The 24,439-nt window shown below is 34.5% G+C and overlaps 1 protein-coding gene across 3 annotated transcripts; it reads left to right on the forward strand.

The window, feature by feature from the left end:
- The first annotated feature begins 15,495 nt into the window (after positions 1–15,495).
- Positions 15,496–23,902, forward strand: LOC109091585 (syntaxin-16). Of its 3 annotated transcripts, none has more exons than XM_019105361.2 (9): positions 15,496–15,969; positions 18,284–18,295; positions 18,913–19,020; positions 19,400–19,540; positions 19,674–19,836; positions 19,922–20,010; positions 20,831–20,974; positions 21,660–21,740; positions 21,926–23,902. In XM_019105361.2, the coding sequence occupies exons 1-9, from the start codon at positions 15,838–15,840 to the stop codon at positions 22,028–22,030; spliced, it is 975 nt and encodes a 324-aa protein (XP_018960906.2). In that variant the 5' UTR covers positions 15,496–15,837; the 3' UTR covers positions 22,031–23,902. The 3 variants fall into 3 exon arrangements, with proteins under 3 accessions (XP_018960906.2, XP_018960909.2, XP_018960910.2); XM_019105364.2 differs by having other exon boundaries at positions 15,497–15,918; XM_019105365.2 differs by lacking the exon at positions 18,284–18,295 and having other exon boundaries at positions 15,497–15,918.
- Positions 23,903–24,439: the final 537 nt, after the last annotated feature.

Below are 24,439 nucleotides of genomic sequence, written 5' to 3' on the forward strand. Positions count from 1 at the left end.
TGGCACTATTAAAACATTGTTTTATTGGTTTGAATTTTGGTTTGGGAAACCTGTTTAAAAACAATCATTATTTGCAGTTTAGTTTGGTAACAATAGTGGTGGCAAATTACATACTTCACCTTTAACCATTCATTGTATTAGGAAGTAACTGTTACTTAGCTCATATGTAAGAAGAATATCAGTTTTACATCATATTTCCAAGATATGGTTACAGCGCCCCCCACAGGACCTGTTTCGATTTCTACATACATTTCTGGACATATTCTCTTACTTGTTTCTTTTTTCCATTCTCTTTCTCACGTTTCCCTTCACATTGCTTTCCGTACAATTGTGGCAGCTTCCAATCTTACACACCCATGCAACCAAAACCACAAACAGCTCTCTAATCAAAACCTTTCTGTCTTGTTGCCTTCTCTGTCACACACTCTTACACACAGATTTTATGTCATAGAGGTGCAAAGCTTCTTTGGAAAACCACCACCCATTTCATTCTTTATCCCCCCTTTCTCTCGCTCCCCTGAGGCCTGTGCAATCAGTCATCTGTTTGATCATGTGGAGATGTGGCTTTATTGTGTGTGCTGGCTTAGTGCTTAATTCTGTCTTGGTGATTTGAGATATGAAAGAAAGTATTTTTCCCCCTTCGCTTCCTCAGTTTAAACCAGAGATGCCTCAGTGGTTCCAAACCAGTGAAGTCTAACACGTGGTGGTCGTCCAAGCTGCAGGAGGTCCAGCCCAGTCCAGGTGGGCGAGAAGGGGGTCTGGAATGGAACAAAAGCAGAATCATGTCCCTGTGCATTAGATAAGATCCACTCTCTAATCATCACACATTCACATCTCTGCATGCTGTCGGGCAACTGGGTGACTGCAAATGCACACTGACACAAACAAAAACTTTAAACACAAAGGCACACCGATAGGGTTGCCAAGCATCCCTTACACTCGTAAAAATAAAGATTCTTTATTGGCATCTATGGTTGCTTGTAGAACTTTTGACATTCATGGAACATTTCCATTGTACAAAAGTTTCTTTATAATAGTAATGGTTCTTTAAATTATTTAAATATTCTTCACACTTCTTCACAAAAATGGGTCTTTAACAAAAAGATTCTTTAAGGAACCCAAAATTATTATTCTGTTGCATCGATATCAAACCCCTCTAATCTTTATTTTTAAGAGTAGTATACATAATCATCCCAATTGTAAAGGACTAATTTTTCCATTATAAAAAGAAGCTTTACACATATAGCTTAGAACATTTTATTTATTTCCATAATATACAAATATTTACATAAAAAACTATCCACTGTACTTTTGGAAGAAAATTTGGCATTGTATTTGACAGTATGAAATTAATATACTATATATTATTAATATATATATTTATTTATTTATTTATTTATTTATTTATTTTAATTTTTAATTTTTTTTTTTAACTGATGCAATGAAGTAGTATGTCATTAAGCTGAAATCAAAGTGATTGCATCTCAAATGCATTTCAGCAATTCAGTCAAGGAGTGATTGTTTTTTTAGCTGCAGGCATCAATCTCAAATGCATATGTGATTTATAGAAAAGAGAGCGTCCCTTATTTTTCTAAGGCAACCCCTTCACAAGAACTAATCCTAAAACACAGACAGGACATTTAGACTATATATAGTCTGCTTAATGACTCGTAAATATCCTTGCATTACACCCACGGTTGACTTTTCAATATTCAAACAAGCTGGGACTGTGGTTAAAACGGTTACCTTTAGCATGTTTGCTCTTTGGTTGTTAATTGAAATACTTGTGTCAGCAGTTTGCTATTCTGTCTATTTACATTTAATAGTGTTTATTTCTAGATGGGGAGAAGTTGCCTTGTGGGTATTTGGGCCTCCTGCTTTGGATTCCCTCAGTGGTGGTCTTGGACAGAGTAGATTTTGCCTTTGCTCTTCTGATACGCCACTTTTAGCCTTTCTCTATCTGCACTGATGTTTATCTGCATGTCTTTTTTACATAATCAGAGCACAACAGATGCCCAAACAAGTCAGAGCAGAGCAACTTGGGAAGCATCCCGGCAATGTTGCCCCTCTTTCATCCGGAATTCCACACAGTCATAGTCTGGAATATTTCAATTCCCGTTCCGATGCCACATGGAAGATACATTAGCTGGCTGACCTCTGACCCCTTGTGTGTTTCTTTGGCTCTGTGTGTGTGTGTGAGGCACAAAAATAAACATTTGTATGCACAAACATGCAGAGTAACAGGCATTTAGACACGCACATAGAGGCTCATTGGTGCAGGACTCCTCTTTTTCCTCCAGAGGCTAGTTTGACAACAGCTGCAGCTTTCAATGATCCAGACACAAAAATAAATAACAAATAATGATGTTGGGCTTTTTCACAAATTCCCCATATTACTTACATATTCTTTTGGCCTCTAATTCTGACCCAAATTAATCCAGAAAAAAAATAAATGTAGTCTAATTACAAGTATTATATTTGAATCACGAGAACTTCATTTTTGAAATTATGATTACAGAATTTAGATTACATGCAATCAGTTACTACACAGCACTGGTCTTGAGTGAGCATTAGCAGTGTTGGACATATTTTCTGCAAGAACAAAAGATTTCTGTAATAATGTGGGATTAGCAGAATGGAAAAATGGAAATGTTTTTGAAAGCTCTACTCACAACACATTTCTTATTATGTTGGACTTTCCTCACCTTGGCTCAAAGACATTCCCCAAATGAGAACAAGCGAAAAGTAAAACCCAGGATCCTTGACTTTATCATTAATCTCTATAGATATGTGAGCAAACGCCTGGAAAATACAAACCCCTGTGGCATGTTTGCTTGCTCTGACTCTTCTTTGTGTCTTTCGTCCTTTCACTCTTTCCATCTAACATTTGCTGTCTAGTGGTAGTGATAAGACTTGTTGCCAGGAGGTTGAGAAGATTAGCCTGTTCTGAAGTCAGCAGCTCTCTCGTCTGCTAGCGGTTCGTGACATGAGTGTGGCTTGATACGCTAAGCATCTCACTCTTAACACTTCATCATCGTGTACTGATCTGAGACCAGCTACCTCAAACAGACCTCGATTGTTGTGTTAAAGAAACCTCAAAACACATCTCTTATCATCAGTGGAATGTATCTCCAGCACATCACTTCTCCCTGCATCTACAAAGCTGGAGATATCAATGCGCTCTGCAGATACAAAGATTAAAATACCACTGGCTGACTAATTAACAATCTCCAGTTCAGATATCATTATCTAAAACTGAACATATATGTTATTGCGATTTGAGAATTAGATTATGACTGTAATATTGTTTCAAAGCATTTTTTCTCGATTAGTTTTAACCTGTACATAAAAACTGCTACTTAGAGAACCAGTTTTAGTTCAAAGTTTGGCTGCTTGAGGCCAAATACTAACTGCCATCTGGCTGCAAAGAGCATCTTTTCTCCACTGATTTATAAAAATAAATAAAAAAAGTGTATTCTGACTATTACACTCACAGGTGATGAATTTAACGAGTCACTGCTGAATTAAAAAAAACAAAGCATACTTACCCCATACTTTTGAATGGTAGTGTATCATAGCTTCCACAAATTTAGCAGCAAATCTGTTTTCCCAATTGAAAATGAAAAGAAATTGAATATATATTATTAAAATAGAACGGATCTTTTAAATAGTAATAATATTTCACAATACTGTTTTTACTGTATTTTTGATCAAATGATTGCAGTGGTGAGCTTAAGGTAGTTCTTTCAAAAACATTTTAAATGTCTTAAAGATTCCAAACTTGAATGGTATATATTTTATTGCATTATAGTAGATCTTTTACTAGTGAACCATTCTTTGAAAGTATGAAACTGACTTTTCCGATTGGATTTTCTTCTATGTCTGCTGCCTGTGACGTTACAGCTCAGATATGGGCAATCTTGATTTTTAAACTGCATATTTCTAGATGTCCCGTGTCAGCCGAGCAGCTGCCTTTGAGATAAATGGGAATGCTAACAGACAGCTTTTTCCAGGTGTCATGGACCTCCTTGATTTAGGCATGGTCATAAAATTGTTTCCTTTTCCAGAATTCCCAAATGACTCTTTTTGTGCCATGTATGTGTTGTCAGATGTCCAGTAAAGACACGTCTGTTGACATAACTACATTCCCACTTCTCCTAAGAGCCAGAATGAAGCAGGAATTCTATGTGGCCTGTAACATGAGCGCTACAGATTTTGACACCATAGATATTACTGTATGTGTGTGTGTGTGTGTGTGTGTGTGTGTGTGTGTGTGTGTGTGTGTGTGTGTGTGTGTGTGTGTGTGTGTGTGTGTGTGTGTGTGTTACATTTAATTTAATATGCCTGAATCTCCTTCTAAAGCACAAGGCCAGATAATGTATTATTTTTTGCCCACCAAGGGTTAACAAACATGGTTATATGGGATATTTACATGGGTAAGTTGTATTGGTAATTGTGTTCAACCATGCTGCTTAGGTTGAGAATGTTTCTTTAATTACTAACAGAAATGTATCTGTTGAAACAGAAATGTCCCATGACTCTGGTGTTCCTCATGAAGTCCTCCAGCAGTCTGTTGGTTTTACTTCAACAGATTATATGGGAGCCAAAAGGGTGGTGGAAGGGGAGCTGGGAGGTGGAAGAGGTCACAGACAGAACCATAATTAAGTGTGGCTAATTGCTGTGTGGTTTTAAGATTTGATTAACGTCAACATGTAGCCCCTGCTGGTAGATGCCAGAATTATATCACATATTTCTCCACTGAAAGCAGCTAGGTATTTTCTGGTAGATATTTTGCTTGCAAGCAACATATAATTCTTGATGCTTGCTACAGAGTTAAAAAAACTGCAGTTGTGAGGGAGAGGAAAAGGTTGAGGCTGGGTGGTCATGGGAGGTAAACGGCCTGTTTGGGAGTCTTGCAGCAACACGTAAAACGCCACTCTCATTTCATACCTGCCGACAGGTGCTTGGCAAAGTATGAAAATGCAGGGGTACTCACAGAGAAGATAAAGGATGTCGGTGTCACACTCTTCCACCCTGACGCTACAAACATCCTCTTTCAGAGGAAGGATGTATTCATGCACCAGCAAACATCAAATCTATATCAAAGACATTTTGACGCCTGTACTTTTACAGTTTTTTTAAATGATTAAATCTTCAAATACAAACCGTAAAGTCACTGCAGCTTCTTTTTCAGCTTACTGTGGCCATTACATTTACTGTACATTAATCATTGTGACAGTGTTTTCACATTTTTACACTATAAATGCAAATCAAATATATAGGTGAATTCAGGTAAACTGGGACATTTTTTGCCATTAATATGCCTGGGGAAAATGTCCCAATTAACCTGAATTCACACGCATACACACACATGTATCTTTTAAAATTAGATTTAGAATGAGATTTATATAACAACTGGTTAATTCAGCTTCATATACAATAATACATGCTTATTTCAAGATATAATGTCTTTTTTTTATTTTTTTATATATATATATATATATAGGGTGAAATATGACCCGGATATGTTCTGGGCAGGTTTAGTGAGAGTCACACATATAGAGAGACCACTGATCTTTATGCTGGTTACCTTGGCCTGATTTAAAGATGCTGACAAACTACTGCATCTACTGCATGTTGGTTATGGTGTCATTCTATCTTCATAGTAATCGATCCAACATGCTCACCAGTGCAAGCTATCATCTCCATCCCTTCCTCGTCCAGAGTCTCTCTGCTAGCATTTACAACAATACACATTCTATTTCCATCACTTTGTGATGTATGATTTATGAAGCACTCCCTCGTCTCGGAGATCATGAAGTTCCATCTGTAACTTTTTTATCTCGCTTTCTTTTCGAATTTATGACAAACAGCCGGTTAACAATTCTCTGTGCTGTATAGGAATAACAAGTATGTAACGGCATGTAATGCACATAATTATTTACAATCACATACTTACCACAGGGACGCTCTCCAATGATACGGGACAGAGAGTTTGTGGGAATAGAATTACGTTCAAGATTTAGTGATCGTTTAAAAGAAAGGCTTCACTTGTTGGATTGGTTTACCTCTCCTATGTGGAGTTCCCCTTCTGGAAATGGTTGGAGGAATAATCATAAAAACAGCATTGCAAGAACAAGTGAAATTAGAGTTGCTCATGTTGGATCATGCGTGTAGCCACAAAAATACTTCTATGAACCTGTGGGACCTGAGTATGAGTGCAACTCTTTAAAAATATATATAATATGTGACCCTGGACCACAAAACCAGTCTTAAGTCACTGGGGTATATTTGTAGCAATAGCCAAAAATACATTGTATTGTTCAGGATTATAGATTTTTCTTTTATGCCAAAAATCATTAGGATATTATGTAAAGATCATGTTCCGTGAAGATATTTTGTAAATTTCCTATCATAAATATATCAAAATTTCATTTTTGATTAGTAATATGCATTGCTAAGAACTTCATTTGGACAACTGAGTGTTATCACATTTTATATGAAGTGGCGATTTTCTCAGTATTTTCATTTTTTGCACTCTCATATTTCAGATTTTCAAATAGTTGTATCTCGGCCAAATATTGTCCTATCCTAACAAACCATACATCAGTGGAAAGCTTATTTATTTTGCTTTTTCTTTTTTTCATTTGTGAAAAATTGACGCTTAAGACTGGTTTTGTGGACCAAGCTCACAAATTATAGTAATACAGAAAATAATATTATTATATTTTTTAATGAAAGGGTAATTTTTTCACATTAAATTGATCAAAGGTGACAGTAAAGACTTTTAAAATGTTACTAAAGATATCTATTATTAATAAATGCTTCTTTTGAACATTCTGCTCAGTCCTGAAAAAAAAAAAAGCATCATGGCTTACTCAAAAATATTAAGCAGCACAACTCTTTTCAGCATTTATTATAATTAGAAATGTTTCTTGAGGAGCAAATCAGCATATTCGAATGATTTCTGAAGAATCATGTTACACTGAAGACTGGAGTAATGATGCTGAAAATTCAGCTTTGAAAGAGGAATAAATTACATTTTAAAGTATATTAAAATTGAATTATTTAAAATTAGAATATTTTCCAATATTACTATTTTTGGTGTTTTTTAGTATTTTTACAGTTGTTTTTTTATTACTGTATTTCTGATCTAAGCGGAACAAACTGTTAATCATTGTCTGTAATCTACCTCATAGAAGCAGAGCAGCTCTTTTGTTGACTGTGGGAACTAGAGGCGGATCAAACAGGCCGTGTGCAGGTCAGACACAGGGGAGGATCATTTCGGAGGCACTGGTTTGAAGAGTCTCTCGCAGACAAACCCACAGGTGCCTGATCCACCAGCCCTAAAACCCTCTAGTCCCCCTATATCCCAGGATTCTCTAAAGTTTGTCAACATACTGTACAATGTATAAAAAGCGGTCTTGAGCCCTTGATTAACAGAGAAAACTCCACAACCATTGACCCTTCAGCCAAGTTCAGTTCCAGAATGGAGAATTCTCTGCTTGATATGAATTTAAGGGCTGTAGAATTCCCAAGATTCCAGACTCAGTGTAGCAAGGAGAACAGCTAATGGTTCAACTCATCCTCACAGAATTAAATTGTGTTGAACAGATACAGAGTAGCGTACAGGACCTCTCTCTATAGCAGTAATGGATGCAGTGATGGATGTTTTGATTTTATAGCTATGATTTAAAATTTTAAAGGGCTTTAAGATGACTGAAAAGCAACCCCCCCCACCCACCACCCACCCACCCCCAACATGATTCAGGAAGGATGATATATTTAAGGAATAGTTCACCCAAAAAAATTAAATTTGATTAAAATTTACTCGCACTTAGATCATCTCTACACTGATGGACTAGAGTTGTTTAAACTACTCAATGAACGAATCTTTCATGAATCACTATCAAATATGTGCATGTGTGTCTGACTTCTCCCTTCTCAAAACACCCAGAAATCAGTTTTAATTACTCTGTCACAGAAGTCCATATCTTCAGCAGATGTTTCCACACATACTTTCCTTCAGAGACATTTTTATAATAACAGAGAAGTGCTGCTGATGAAAAACATCAAACAACTCAAAGTCACTTTAAAAAACAGGCAAAGAAAAAAAATGAGACTTGTGGTTTCTCTTTTTTTAATTCATCTGTTTATTTTGAAAACCTCATTCTTAACAGCATTATTTAACATATTTCTGTTTCTGAACAAAATTATTCACAACATTCAGTAATTTATTTCTGTAATGGCAAAGATCAAACATTCTTCAGTGTAACATGATCCTTCAGAAATCATTCTAATATGCAGATTTGGCTGCTCAGGAAACATTATTATATCAATGTTGAACACAGTTGTGCAGCTTAATATTTTTTGTGGAAACTGTTTTTTTTTTTAGGATTCTTTGAATAGAAAGTTCAAAAGAACAGCATTTATATGAAATATATTTTTGTGACAATGTAAAAGTTTTTACTGTCACTTTTGATCAATTTAATGCTTGCTTTCTGAATAAAATTAATTAATTTGAAAAAACTTACTAACTGCAAACTTTTGAATGGTAGTGTATAATGCTGATGATGTTCATGTTGCTTTGTGTCCCTGGTGTCTTCAAAACGCTGAGTTTATTTGAAGTATTTATACCGGTTTATAATCACGCTAAATAATGTTGACCACACTGCTTTATACTGAAGTTTGATAAATATATTAATCTAGCGATGAGAGATCCTTTCAGATGTAGGAAAAACAGCACTGTAAATTATGGAAATCCCAGACGTTTCACACATACCACGCAAAACATCTGTTGTGTTTGGCAAGACAACTGAATATCTTATTCTGAGACTCCTCTTCTAGAGAGGAATTCAAACGTGTGTGTGTGTGTGTGTGTGTGTGTGTGTGTGTGTGTGTGTGTGTGTGTGTGTGTGTGTGTGTGTGTGTGTGTGTGTGTGAGCGCACATGTCACTGTACACACACGAGAATGCATATTATGTACATAGAGGAAAGTTTATCTGGTAGATGATCACACTGTTTTACTTGACTTGCCTGGATGTTTTAAGAGTGGTATGTCTGTGTTTAATGAAGTTTGTGTGTTTGTGTCTGTGTGTGTGTGTGTGTGTGTGTGTGTGTGTGTGTGTGTGTGTGTGTGTGTGTGTGTGTGTGTGTTCACATGCAGTTTTATTCCTTTGATCTTCAATGTTGATGGGTGATGATAAAAAGAAGCAACTTTTAATGTACTTTTCCTCACCTTCCATAGTCTCTCTACTGTACATGACTTTATTTCTTTATTTCAGTCTCTCATTTTTGTCCAATATATTTAAAAAAAAGGCTCTCAATTTAAGATTTATGTATTTGAATTGCATTTAAAAGATTTGTCTGTTATGCATAAATTAAACAGGTAAGATTCCTGTAAAAGTACTAATAAACTGAATGTGTTTAAAATAACCTGCCAGGTTACTAAATCCACTTTGTTTCAGTCTAATTTTAACTAATTGGATATTGCTTATTTCACAGCTAGCCATATTTTAACGATGTCCAAACTTTTTAACAGAATACATTTCATTTTCACAATGAAGAAACTTCAGTGTTGGTTTAACTTAAGCAATAAGCAAAAAGGTCTAATGTAAATTCTGGGTCCTGAAGCAAAACCAGTTGAGCACCACTGTTCTGGCTGTGCAACCATTTCTAAAACTCTGTGTCCTTTCTCTCCCTTTTTTGTCTCTCTTTCTCACACACACACAAAACCTCACATTCTTTATAGTCTGAACCTCTGGCCTTCAGATTCCATCCAGTCTGTAACACCTTTATAATCATGCCACTACTGCGCCCCCTCTGTGGCATGTGGGCCAATAATAGACAGGCCAGGTAGCTAAGCGATGAGGAATTTCACATTGATATTTGATCCCACCGGCCCATGGTGAGAGCTTATGGGACACAGTGCATGTCAGAGTTTGAGGTTTCCTTAGCTCCTGCCCAAACATCTAGAGTAGCTCATAAAAGAGTAATGGATGTTTTATCAAAGCTAATGGCCTATGACAAGCAAAGAAAACAAAGGACACTGAGAATGTTATTGCTGAGGTGTCTGAAGAATTGAGGGCACAGAGATGGAAAAATAAGAGACCCCCCAAAAATTGGTGGACTGATGTTTAACCTCCTGATTAAGGCCATTGAATTAAACTAAATATTATGGAAAAGGCGTCATTTAATGTCTAACATTCAGTGTTCATTAAAAAATGGCACAAATTCAATTCACGTTTATTTGTATAGTACCTTTCACGATAAACTTTGCAAAGCAGCTTCACAGAAAATTAATGTTTCTACATTACAATAAAGAGTAATTTATCAGTGGTGACTATGTCAAAGTAATGTCCATATGGCAGAAATGTACAGGTCTAGGATAATACAAATCATGCAGTTAATGACTTATTCAAGCAGAAATGGTGAACATGATTAACAAAATAATTATACATTGTGATAAAAATGGCAATGAACTTGTAAACCCATAAGTTCATAGACAGACATTATACATTATTTATGAAACACATGTTTTTAAGTTTCTGTTTCTCAGATGAATTGTAATTGCACACATTTTATAATTTGTATTAAACTGCTATTCAAAAGTTTGGAGTTGATATGATTTCCCAATGTTTTCAAAGAAGTTTCTCATGCTCACCAAGGCTGCATTTATTTGATCAAAAATACAGTAAAATTTACAATTTCAAATAACTGTTTTCTGTTTGAATATATTTTTAAATAATTTATTTCTGTGATGCAAAGCTGAATTTTCAACGTGCATTTGAATAAAAGTGTTCATTTCCAAACTTTTGTATAATATCCTGTATAATATTATAATTTGTACAATGAGAAAACTTATACCAGATGATGATGACCGTTTAAGGTGATTCATGGGCTGTGGCAGGTGTGTTGAGTTTCGTCTGGCTCTGGAAACATGATTCGTTTCGGTCCTTCGGATGTCATCAATCACCTTTAACCCTTCTCATTTCAAAGTGTCTAAATAGCCAGTGTCTAAAGGTTTACAAAACAAATACATGAGCTCACTTTTAGAAAGACAACACAGCTCAAATGCACCAACACAAAAAATAACTGTCGTATAAAGTTTCTCCTGTAAAAATGTCATTACAAAGCGTTGTGTTTGAGCGGGAGCTCCAGCTGGCGGAGCTGGGTGTCCGGGTAATGCTGATTTATGAGTGCTGTGGAAGGAATGTTTGACGAACACATGTCTATACCGCGTTCCGCGCTCCGCTCCTGGCTGCTGAGAGGCCGCGGCAGGTGGCGCACCCTTAGCAGCATCGACACAACACTTTCTTGGTCATATCATCATATCTCATTTGTGCTGAAAAGTACAAGCAAATGTTGTGGATATTTATGCATGAAAAGACGTAATTTCGAACAATTTATTTATTTAGTATTACATGCTTTATTATTATCATAGTGTTTGAGCAATCCATGTATGTTACTGTTAATGCATGTTGCATATAAAAGTTTACATTCTGAAGTTAAACAAAAAGTCACAAAAGATCACAAACATAATGTCCATTTAGTAAATGTAAATTATAAATATATAATAAATATAGGCCTATTTAACACAGCTATATAACAGAATATATGTATGTTTACATTTTAAAATGTAATAAAAAATGTAGTCACATGAAATGATTTCATTTTACTTATTCACAAACAAAATAAAAATGAACAATATAGCATTTATTAGCTTGGTTAATGGTATTGTCTACATATAGCATGCTATTAATTTTTTTTTACATTTAAAGCTCTATAAATTGATATTATTCATTTAATAATAATAACAATTATTAGTAGTAGTAGTGGTAGTATTGTTGTTGTTTTATATTTATAGCATATAAAAAATAATGTTAACCATCTGAACCTTTATTGTAAAGAGTTATTAGTTCATTCATTCATTCATTCATTCATACCTTTTGGATACATTTTATGTATTGTATACACTCTGGCCTTCTGTAGATTATGAAAAAATAAAAATAAAAGTTTTTGTTAATAGCCCTGCTATCTATGAGGGACATATTCAGTGAGAGAGCAAACAGAGCACAACACTAGGCACTGTCACTCAGGTCAAATACAAACAAAGAGATTTCACTTCAGTCAAGGGCAAATAAATGTCATCACTCACAGCCACAAAGTATGAAAACCCTGTAAACAGTCTGTGGGATTTTCTGCACTTGAGCACACATCATTCCTATTACATACACATGCGTTCTCCGTCCATTCCCATTGAGTTCCTCTGCGCTGCAGGGAATTGTGAACTTGTGAGATACTCGCTGTAAAACATTAAAAACCCAACCACAGCCCTAAATTCCAGAAGATGTTTGCTAACCCCATGCCTGTGTCTAAGAGGACTGTGGGGGCTCAGGGGGATTTGATGAATGGGCCAGAAGAGTATGATGAATGTGGCTGCTGGGGTCTGTGTGTGTGTGTGTGTGTGTGTGTGTGTGTGTGTGTGTGTGTGTGTGTGTGTGTGTGTGTGTGTGTGTGTGTGTGTGTGTGTGTGTGTGTGTGTTTGTGTGTGTGTGAGAGAGAGGATGGCCATCAGGGTTTTGGTACGCATGAGGGTTAAAATGAAACAGAGAGGAGAATCTCAAAAAAGAGAGAATGTAGCTGAATGATGGAAAAAAGGAGGAGAGAGGAGAAACAAGTGTGTGAGAAAACAAAGAAGTGGAGAAACAGTCCAAGAGGAAAAAAGTGTATAATTTTAACTTAGGATGGCAATCGATTTCAATTTTGGATTGAATTAATATGCCGAATAATTAGTTTAATTAATCACATGCAAAACAGACCCCAAATTAAGATTCATTCATGGATATCTTTGTGGCAGATGTGTACATTTTTGAACAAAAAATGTAAATACTGTTGGGTTAAACATGATAGAATGGGTTCGTTCTGCCATAAAATTTCAATTTTTCACAGTCCAGTCAATTCCCACTGTGAAATCAAGTCTCATCCTTTTTTCTTGCAATATACTGTTTCATTCTGACATTAAGTCAAATTAGTAAAATGTGTTACAAATAGCAGGCTGGTGTTTTATTATAACATTAAAGAGTTATCCTGTTCATAGTGACTGTGTGCTATATGTAGATAGGTTTTACTGTAGTTTGGTCTATAATATATGATCTTTTATTACTAAGAATCAGCTTTGCCATCACAGAAATAAATTATATATATATATATATATATATATATATATATATATATATATATATATATATATATATATATATATAAATATTCAAATAAAACCAGCTCTTTTAAATTGTGATAATATTTCAAATGTTTAAATATGTGTCAATATTTCACAAATGTAAAATAAATGCAGCCTTGGTGAACAAAAGACTTATTTCAAAAACATTAATATATCTTAATGACCCCAAACCTTTAATCAGTAATGTATAGTGTGTGTAATATGATAGAAAACCATATTGAGTGACCTGAACAGTTTAGGAAAGGGGATTTGGGTTACACAGCTGCTCTTTTTGTGAAATCCCTGCTAGTTACTCTCAGTCACAACCTCTATTTTCTGTTACTGTCCAGATGAGGTAAAAACACTTCTGGGTTTTGTCTGCTTTATAGCCCCAGTTAACCTCTCTAACATTACTGTACTCTCCACTTATGAACTTTTAAATGCAATACACATTCTGTAGTTGCCTGTTCATGTTCCTATATAAACCTTCCAGTTATATCTGTCTTTTCTCATTCTGCAACCTCAACTTTGTTTTATTAGGCCTTTATATTTTATTTAATATTTTATTATGTATACTCTATTCCAGAATATTCTGTAATCTTGGATCTATTATTGTAGTTTAGCTTCACCAGCCGTTCACTCACACATATCACAGGAGGCGTTAAATGATGTTGCTGTGTGGTTGACTGCTGCTGCTGCTCGTTTGTAAGTCACAGTTCTTTATGTAGCATTGCAGTAGGGTGCTTTTTAAGGTTGTTATAAGTTGGCAGTATGCAATAATAAATTCACTACTGCAGGACATCTTTGAAGGGTCACCCTAAGATGCATGCTTCTAAGTTATATAGACAGGGGTGGGGTTGTCTTACGTAAACCCAGCAGATTTGGCCTGTCACACTGGTTAGCACATGGAAAATGAAGCTGGAAGCTTTCTCTTTCCTTCTGTATCTGCAAACTATCAGTCAAACCTTTGGACACACCTACTGATTTTTTTATTATGACTGTTTTCCACATTTTAGATTAATAATAAAGTCATCAAACTATGAACAAACACAAATTGAAGTATGCTGTGACCACAAATGACAGACAGACAGATAGATAGAACTGGACAACTAGCCATGTTTACAGGTTTCACAGATGGGCTTTAAACACTGGCAGGTGAAGTGATGTGTTGCTCCACAAGGGAAAAGCCCCAGCAGTGCAGAAATGCACAAAAAGTCTGTCACTTCCCACCCAGCCACCGGAGAAAGCTAGTTATCCCTTCAACAGGTCCACACCGTTCACACAGAAGTTTTCTCTATCAACGTCGACATTGATGGCAAACTGTACGCGTGATCTTACAGGTAGGAAACACTGCCGCTGTGTGGTTTTACGCTCATTTTGGTAAAGGCAGGTTATGAAAATCCCTCATGGCGCTTGAGCCACCGTAACAATTCAGGAGCGACAACTTATGCCGATTTAAAAAAAATGAGAATTTGCGCTAATAGTTTAAAATTCCATTCTTCAGTATTTTTTTCTCAGACAGACCCAAACGTGACCTAGTTGTATTAATGCATGCCATTTTTCTTCAATTACAGCCAGTAAAGAATAAATAAAATAAATAAATAAACACACCCCAAATTCCTCATACAGTGCCACACTTATCATTGATTTTAAACTAAATTAATTTTATGCTCATATTTGAAGAACAAAGTGGTTTATAATTCACGAATGTACATTTATTTATAAGGCTTTTGACTAATAAACATATAGGTTTTATGTTTACACATCTTAACCCTATTCATAGTACAAAAATATATAGTTTAAGATATTTTATTATTATTATTATTATTTTCATTGTTATATTCACGAAATAAAAAAGTAAAATAAAAGACAAAATTTATTAAATGACAGTTGCCAAAGAAAATATTCGATTTTTATATAATTAATATATATAAGCTACTAAATTAACATAGCAAACTTATGCAAATAAATAAATAAATAAAATGTAAACATTGTTTAGATTAAATCATTTTGCTTTTAAACGTCATTTACTAACTAAAGGTTCAAAATAAATAAATAAAATTACACGGCCTAAATAACATCTCTGATGTCGCATTTTCCATAGTACATGAAATGTATAATTCAAAAATAATTATTTTTATAATTTTATTATCATGATACAGTATAAAAATAGAAGAAAAAGATAATAGTACATTTTCCAAATTTTCAAAATTAAAAGTCGACATCAATAATAACGTCACTGATTTTTGCATATTCATAGTCCAAAGCGGAAGTTTTATTGTGATGTCACGTTTACGTGTTCCACGTCACGGAAGTCACAGAGATGGTCCATTAGAGCCCTAAAACCAAGCTGAAGCTTGTATTATCGGTCTTGTAATGTGTCAATACTTTACAGGATACAGACTCAGGACTGTTCTGGTCTAAAAGAGAGCCGGAAACTCTCGAAAGCGGGGGTGTTGAGTTGGTGAGCGAGCCTGCCTGCCGTTTTGCAGGCTAGCTCGCTAGTCAAGTAGCCGTCTAGCTGCCTTGGCGACGAGCTGAGTAATTAATCTAAACACAGACCTCGAGGCAGCACGCAGTTATTTCGTTTTACGGTCATCGTGTATTGCGTAGCCATGGCAACTCGGCGACTGACCGATGCCTTCTTATTAATGCGGAACAATGCAATCCAAAACCGGCAGATTTTGGCTGAGCAAGTGAGTACACTCGACCCCCGTCGAACTCTGAATACACGTAGCAATGCTGCGGTGAGTCTAACGTTCATTGTCTGAATTGGTTGTTTTCGCGTGTGTTTGTGATTCTGAGCTAGCTAGACAACAACCCTAGCTAGTGGTGTTTGTTGATGTTGGTTGTCCAACAAACCTCCGCTGTTTGTTTGCCGTGTGAGGAGCTGGCAGGTCTGCGCAAGCCGTTTCCACACAGATTCATTATGATTTACCTCAACATACGGGAATGGCGATGAAATTACTAAAGGCTGATGAATGTCGTGCTAGTTTTGCGGACGTTTAACGTCAAATATCCAAGTTAGGTGTTGGGGACGCCAGGGTCCCTGAAATATAAAGAATCAGCTGTATATTTTAGTGTATGACGATCCATATATACTGTGTGTGGAACAAAATTAAGCTTTGTGTAATAAGAGAGGTTAATGTGGCCAAAATAAGTGCGGAAAATATTAACTGTCTTTTGTTTGATAACTACTAGAATAGCTGATAGATGTATAAATCTGAAGAGAAACAGTCAGACATTTTTGAAGTTGTGTTTTATTTCAGATATTAATATCTGCATAATAAAACAAAGATGGGGATTAGTGACTAGTCCCAGGATTAATTACTAGTCTTCAGAAAATCAAACAGTAATGTCAAAATAAGTAGACACTACTGTTTGGCAGTTTAGGGTTGGTTCTTATGTGCACCAAGACTAAATTTGTTTGATAAAAATATAGTAAAACCGAAATTTTATGAAATATCATTACAATTTAAAATAACTTTTTATTGCTCTCGTGTCTGTATCATATGATCCTTCAAAATAAAATAAAAAATACATTTTATTTATTTATTTTAACATTTTAATGTGCTGATTTGCTAAACATTTCTTAATATTATCTTTATGTTTTTGTGGAAGCAGTGATTTTGCAGGATTGAATATTTAGATCATTTTAATGCATCATTGCTTAATAAAATAATTATTTTCTTTTTCAGAAATTATTCTGACCCTAGACTTTTGAACAGTAGTGTAGGTTAGCTTTTTTCCTGAAAATCTGATCATACAAAAATAGTTTTTAATTAAATATTTATACATTCTGGATATTTTTCATTTGCTCACCGAGTTTGTTACTTGAAGTTGTGAAATATAATGGAATTTAAAAATCATTAAATCCTTTTAAAATCATAATTTATGCCTTTATGTATCACTTTCCATTAAATGTCTCTAAGCTGTTATAATACCTTATTTGTATGCATATACAAACATAATGACTGTAGTGTTGTTTTATTGCTACATTTCTAAAATATTTTTGTGACTCTTTGATTCTCAATATATATACTTTGCTCTAGTTATGTTTTTACATTTACAAATGAGACTCCAGAGGAAGGCAGTATGTTTTGTCTCCCAATCTTCCATAGATCTTTCCTACAGATAAGTTATGCATCAGGTTTTTCTTTCTCTTTGATGCTGGTGGGCGACCTGCTATCCAGCATGCTTTTAAATAGTCTATTATCTTTATAGGGTATTGATTGGGTCCTGACAGACAGATTTTGTATGTCTGTCAATGCAGTATTTGAAGCTGTGAAAAGTAACTAAAAGTTACTAGCACCGACGTCATTCTGATCATATATCAATCATGCCTGCTTGTGTTTTGTCTGGTGTAGTGGCTCCATTTCTTACCATCTGCTTGCATGTTGATTTTTGCCTGTTTGCACCTCTGTGGTCTAGCTGAGCACTTCTTGCCCTGCCTTGCAAAATCCTGACAGAATCTTCTGCTGTGCATTGCTAAGATCTACAGTAATCATGTCAGTGTGTTGTTTTGGGTTAAAAATAGGTTTTATCTTCCAGCTTTGTCTTTTATTGCTTCTTATGAATTCAGTAGCACCAGAAAGTACTTTGTTTTTCCAAACCTAATATCTTATTTAATGAATTTATGAATCAGTAGCACAATTATGCAGTTGGAGTTATTGGGCTGGAATGGACAAAACCTGGAAACATTATTGCAACATGATGCCACAAAATATATAATGCACCTACATGTTTTGTATCTATGTATTTCTTTCTTCTACATTAGCATATATATATGTATATGTATGTATATATATATATATATATATATATATATATATATATATATATATATATATATGAAATAATCTCCAATTAAGAACAATTTGCATTTACTGGTTTTTGTTCCTGATTTGTCCAGTTCTGTCCAAGTCCTGCTGTCAGTCTTTTTGATGCTGATCACTGCTTTTTGTCTTGGCTCCTCTGCTCCCACTCCTCATGTTCCTCCACTTCTCCTTTATCTCTCCTCTCATTGGATGGGACATCGCTGTGGTCTTCCAATCACATTAGGAGTTTGATGAGGTAACCTTGATGTTTTAGCATCCCTTTGCTAAGATCCGCCCCCTTGGTTACTGTTGCTAGCTCAGATGTGCTTTACAGAATGTCTCATTAGAATGAATTAATATTAATTAAGCACCAAAACATAGTTCTGTACGTTAATTTAGGAATGGGTGCGACAGTTTTAGCCACCTTTTTAAAGATTTGACAATCGGATCCTTGTTTTACAGTTTTAAATGACTCAACGTTTTATTGTATTTTCTTATAAAATTGCTTTTAAAACCATCCAAACATACACACCTTTCATTAAAAAAGAGCAAGAGCTTGTCTGATAATATGATGGAACAATAGAAGGATAAAGTAGGATTGCCATTTTTAAGGTGGGGCTTAGTAAAGAGTCAGTCTGTTTGTGCAAAATTTGAACACTATACACTATTTACTCCTCGGTTTTGATTAAATGTATTGAGCAATAATTCTTTCAGCTACCAATAATAATCTCATACAGCTACATTTCATGATTTACCTTATTTAAATTAATTTCACAAATTTTATCAACAAACTGTGATGTTTACTGTTATTTCTCTCTCTCTCTCTCTCTCTCTCTCTCTCTCTCTCTCTCTCTCTCTCTCTATGTCTGTTAGTTGGCAGATGACCGTATGGCTCTGGTGTCAGGCATCAGTTTGGATCCAGAGGCTGCTATCGGTGTCACAAAGAGACTTCTGCCTAAATGGGTGGAGGGAGTGGATGAGGTAATTAGATGATTGTTTTAAGTGATTTAAAGTGATATTAAAGGGATGTTCCAGTTTCAAAACAAGTTCAGATTTACAGACGGCATCTGGGGCATGCTATAAATTAGCAGAGAAATAATATAAATTCACACCTTAATTTGTTTAGACAAAAAACATGCACATAAAAAGTTTTTCTTTTTTTTTACGGGTAGGATTAATGTTGTAAACATTTTTTTTGTATTTACAAATGGGGGATCAGTTTAAATAATTTCTGTGTTCATCAACAGTATTTATTCTGAACCTAGATATAGAAATTTGACATTCCCATACATAGACTTGGCTCAAATAAGGCTTGTATCCATAGTCAACAGAGTGAATAGTGAATTCCTTGTTCCTGCAGATTCAGTATGAAATCACACGTATTCGTCAGAAGATGAAGGAACTGGCCAGTCTGCATGACAAACACATGAACCGGCCCACACTGGATGACAGCAGTGAGGAGGAGCACGCCATCGAGATCACTACACAAGAAATTACACAGGTATAATAAAACACACACACACAGAGAAAAGGTGTTTTATTGAAGTGGACACAGAACAGCTACGTCAGTTAATCACTGCACACATTATAAAACTGAATTTTCATCTGTAGTGTATCTGCATCTGTGTGTGTAGATGTTTCACAGGTGCCAGCGGGCCGTGACGGGGCTGCAGACTCAGAGCCGTCATTGTACAGAACAAGAAAACAGGCTGTTGACTAATGTGGTCTCCTCACTGGCCCAGAGCCTTCAAGAACTGTCAATCAACTTCAGACACACACAGTCAAGCTACCTGAAACGTAAGTGTATGCAAACACAATCAACATTAGCTTTCACCTCATGCTGTTTATTTATTACAAATCTTGAAATTACTTTCATTTACAGGGATGAAAAACCGTGAAGAAAGATCCAAGCACTTTTTTGACTCTGGTCCTCTTGTGGAGGAAGATGAAGATATTGCGCTATATGACAGAGTGAGAATGTTTTACTAATACTCATATTCACATGTTTTTTAGTATATATGTTACATACATGTTTCCATATTTGTGGCTATATTGGTATCAGCCTATCGCTTTAAATTATTTGCATTATTTTTGGTAGCAGATTGTAGTTAATTATTATATATAACATTTTATTGTAATTGTATTTTAATGTTTTGATGCTGAATGTCCCTTGAAGCACGTCAACTCTAAAATCCAGACCTTTAGAGTGAACACTGTATAGATTTATATTAAATATGGGCCATAATATAAAATTAATAATCTTATATATTTTTTTTAACTTTTAGATATTGGTGTGCAGTGGTTGACCGATATATTTCCTAATATCAGCCAATATTTGGCATTTTTAAGTTGGTGGCATTCGCTGAAGTGTTTTTGCTTGGCCAATAAGCAGCTTTTATTTGGGCAGCGAATAAATTATGCTCTTATATTTATTTTGTCAGCGTCATATTCAAGTCATATGTCACTGTGTGCTGTATGTAAAATGAGCGTTACCTGGTCTTTATTTAAGAAAATATGATTCCCAGTGCTAATAAACTTACTGGGTCTACTGTTGGTTAGAGTGTTTACTTTTTATTATTGTTTTTTAACTTTTTTTTTGTTGCTAAAACGTGAATGTTAATTTTACAGATTTATTTAGTTTTTTTTAATTAAGTTAAATTTTAATCTTTTCAAATTAAGTAAATATGTAACATTAATCTACATTTCATTGCACTAATTGTTATGTAATAGCATTCTATATTCAGTACATGGTTGACGTCTGACTTTGAAAGTGTCTTTCTCACTCTTTCAGGGATTTACAGATCACCAACTAGTGCTGGTTCAGCAAAACACAGTGGTGGTAGAAGAGCGAGAGAGAGAAATTCGACAAATTGTTCAGTCCATCTCTGACCTAAATGAGATATTTAGAGATCTTGCTGGAATGGTTGTTGAACAGGTCAGTCTGTGTCCTGGTGCAAAAAAAAAAAAATCAGGTCCTAATACTAGTACTATTTTAGATTTTTAAATGCATTTTTTATTTATGTATTTTTATATATATATATATATATATATAGATGTATATATATGTATATATGTATATATATGTATATATATATATATATATATGTATATATATATATATGTATATATATATATATGTATATATATGTATATGTATATGTATATATATATATATATATATATATGTATATATATGTATATATATGTATATATGTATATATATATATGTATATATATATATGTATATATGTATATATATGTATGTATATATATGTATATATATATATGTATATATGTATATATATATATGTATATATGTATATATATATATGTATGTATGTATATATATGTATATATGTATATATATATATATAATATATATATAATTTTTTATATATATATATATATATATATATATGCACTTAATTTTATATATTTATATATTTAAAACTGATTTAATATCAATTATGTAAGAATGAATGATAAAAATAGGTATTATAACTAAATTAGGTTCAAACACAAAATTAATATTATGCTTCTTTGACTGAGGCAGTTGCATAAACATGCAAAATATATTTTTTTAAATATGCATTGTAAATGTCAATGTAAATTCAATGCAGGGCACAGTCCTCGACAGAATCGACTTCAATGTGGAGCAAGCTTGTGTCAAAACAGACGAGGGGCTGCAGCAGCTGCAGAAGGTGAGGCTCTTATCAAACCTGATGATGTGTTAAACAACAGGTCAAGGGATGTAATTGCTTACCCTTACTTTTTCAGTCGTTTGTTGTGTATTATAAATGTACATACAGTATCCACCTGACATTAAAAAATAATACTACATAGTAGAGATGGAAAGCACACTTAACTTTTCTCTTTCCTTTCTTAGGCTGAACAGTACCAGAAGAAAAACCGCAAGATGCTGGTCATTTTAATTCTCTTTGTCATAGTCGTTGTTCTAATACTTGTTCTGTTCGGGACAAAGTTTAGATGAATAATTCCATGGCCTCTAGGAGGGATCTACCTGTATGTATGAGATAAACTGATGTGTGTGTGTGAGTAGGTATGCATGCTAACTTTCAACACCATTATTTGAGAGTGGAAAATGTAAAAGGTGCTTACGTTTTAAAATACTACTCAACAAAGTGAAGATGAGGACAGGGCAGTGTCTGGAGACATTTGTGTGTCTATTTCTGTTGTGAGGCAGCGTTAGTACTCGGGTTCCTTTCAGAGGGCCATTTTTCTTCATTTTCTCTAACAAGCACAGTAATTAGGAGTGTGGATGTGATATGGGAGCATGTTCATCTCAACTGCCCTTGTCATCTAATTTAAAGAGTAAACAGGAAGATGATGGGAAAATATTAGGAATCCTCGGAAGATGATCATATATGCTTGGGTGAATTTATTCAAAAGAATGCCCAGGTTATAGTTTTTTGCTAGTTTCCCTCTCAACTCTCATTACTGTAATGCAGAATTTAATTATTTAAATCAAAAATTAAAAGTAAAGTTGCAGTTTTACAGTATTTTTTTTTTTTTTTTTTTTTTTACTGTATAATAGTGGTACAAATCTACTGGGAAGAACCATTGAGAATAATGGAAAGTAAATTAGAGTGTTAAAGTAAATGAGACTTTAGGGGGGAATGGGCTTAGTGGTCATTAAAATAATTATAATGATGCATATTCTTAACATATATTCATTTGAATATGGGGTTAAATGTCACCTGAACGTGTTTCATAAAGATTCACCCACTTTCTTGGTTTCAGTCAACATCAGTAGTGAGCATCTACACTGAAACCTGTCATAAGCTGCCTTTGAATTGGGATGTGTGTGTTCGATGCAAGCCCAAGATGACATCATAAACTGTTTACCTAAGATCTGAGAATTTTCCCATGTGTGTGTCTGAGAGAAGCACTGACACTCCAGTCAACCGTGAAGGAAACTGACGACTGAGGAATGAGGAACTCAAAGCATTTACCATGTTCAGTTTTTAATGTTTATATATATGTATGTATGTGGTAAAATGAAAATCATTGGGATTATGAGGGGTTGAATGAACTGAATGTTACATTGTCCTTTACGAGTGTCTATTGCTGAGAGTTAGTTCCCAAAGCACCGTCATGTGTTTGTCTATGTTTTAATGGCAGTGTTGCTTTGATATCAGTATCATTTCAGTGATTTATTCAGTGAAACGTGGGAGTGATTGATCAAGATTTTTTGAATCACTCCGTTCCTTGCCTTAAAGAGTGAACATCTGTGTGCTGAACTTGGATGTTTTTAAAGCTTTCCTTGTCCATGTTTCATTGGCTGGTGTTGTCACTACTGTATTGTTCAGTCTGACCTTTGAACTTAAACTGAACTTTGCCCTTCAGTCTCAGACAGAAGCTCTGTCGGTTCGGCTGATTGACTGTAAAACTACTGTTCCCTGTACAAGAGGAAATTATTTATTTTAGATGCAAACGTGTACAGAGTTTATGGAGTTCTGTTGTTGTCCGTTGGTAGTCCAAAGTCCTTTTTTTTCTTTGTTTATTGTAATGATGATTTACTTCTTTATGCTTTTTTTTTTATAAATCAATTCCTGTTAAGGGTAATTGCACCACTACTGTATGATGGGGTAAAATCATGTTGTTGACCTTATTATTTTATAAATACAGAGACCGTTTATTCTTATGTTATTTTAGAAGGTTTGAAAAAATATAACTGCACAGTCAAGGCTTAAATCCATTTCATGTGATTTACGCCATGATTTTGTCGTGAAACCCAGTGTGAATTATAATATTTTCCTGCCATTACGGTACTACTGTATGCCATTTGAACCTTCTGTAAACGCTGAACAGGTTTTTAATGAAATTAAAACAAATATATATAAAGATGCAGGTTTTGTGGTATTTTACAAATGCATTGATACATGAATATTTACGTTATTAAAAAAATAGTACAATGGCAGGCCTTTTCACTCAACTGAAATAACTCAATAAATCTCATTATTTTCTGCTTAACCCTGTAAAGCCTACTGCATCACATTTGATATATGAATTTCTAAAGCCTTTAAATTACCAACATGATCAAAACTTTGCTGTAGCACACAATCTACAACATGCCTTGTGTCATCTGATTGATAACTTCTTCAGCAAAATATATCATGAAAACATTATCTTACTAAGATATTCTTGGGAGATATAGTGGCAAATGATATTTATATGCATTTAGTTTAGGTCTGCTAAGCTGTTATAAAACGCATTGATTTACATTACAAGCTACTCTTTTTTATATACATATAAATAACAACTGCATCCATTTTTTGCTTAGTTTGGGTCTCTAACATCATACTATATGTGCCATGAAAGCCTTATATATTAAATATGATACAAAAACATATTTTTAACTAAAAGTTCAGTATATAAA

This window comes from Cyprinus carpio, chromosome A6 (genome assembly GCF_018340385.1).
Source record: "Cyprinus carpio isolate SPL01 chromosome A6, ASM1834038v1, whole genome shotgun sequence".
In the NCBI taxonomy this organism is placed as follows: Eukaryota; Metazoa; Chordata; class Actinopteri; order Cypriniformes; family Cyprinidae; genus Cyprinus; species Cyprinus carpio.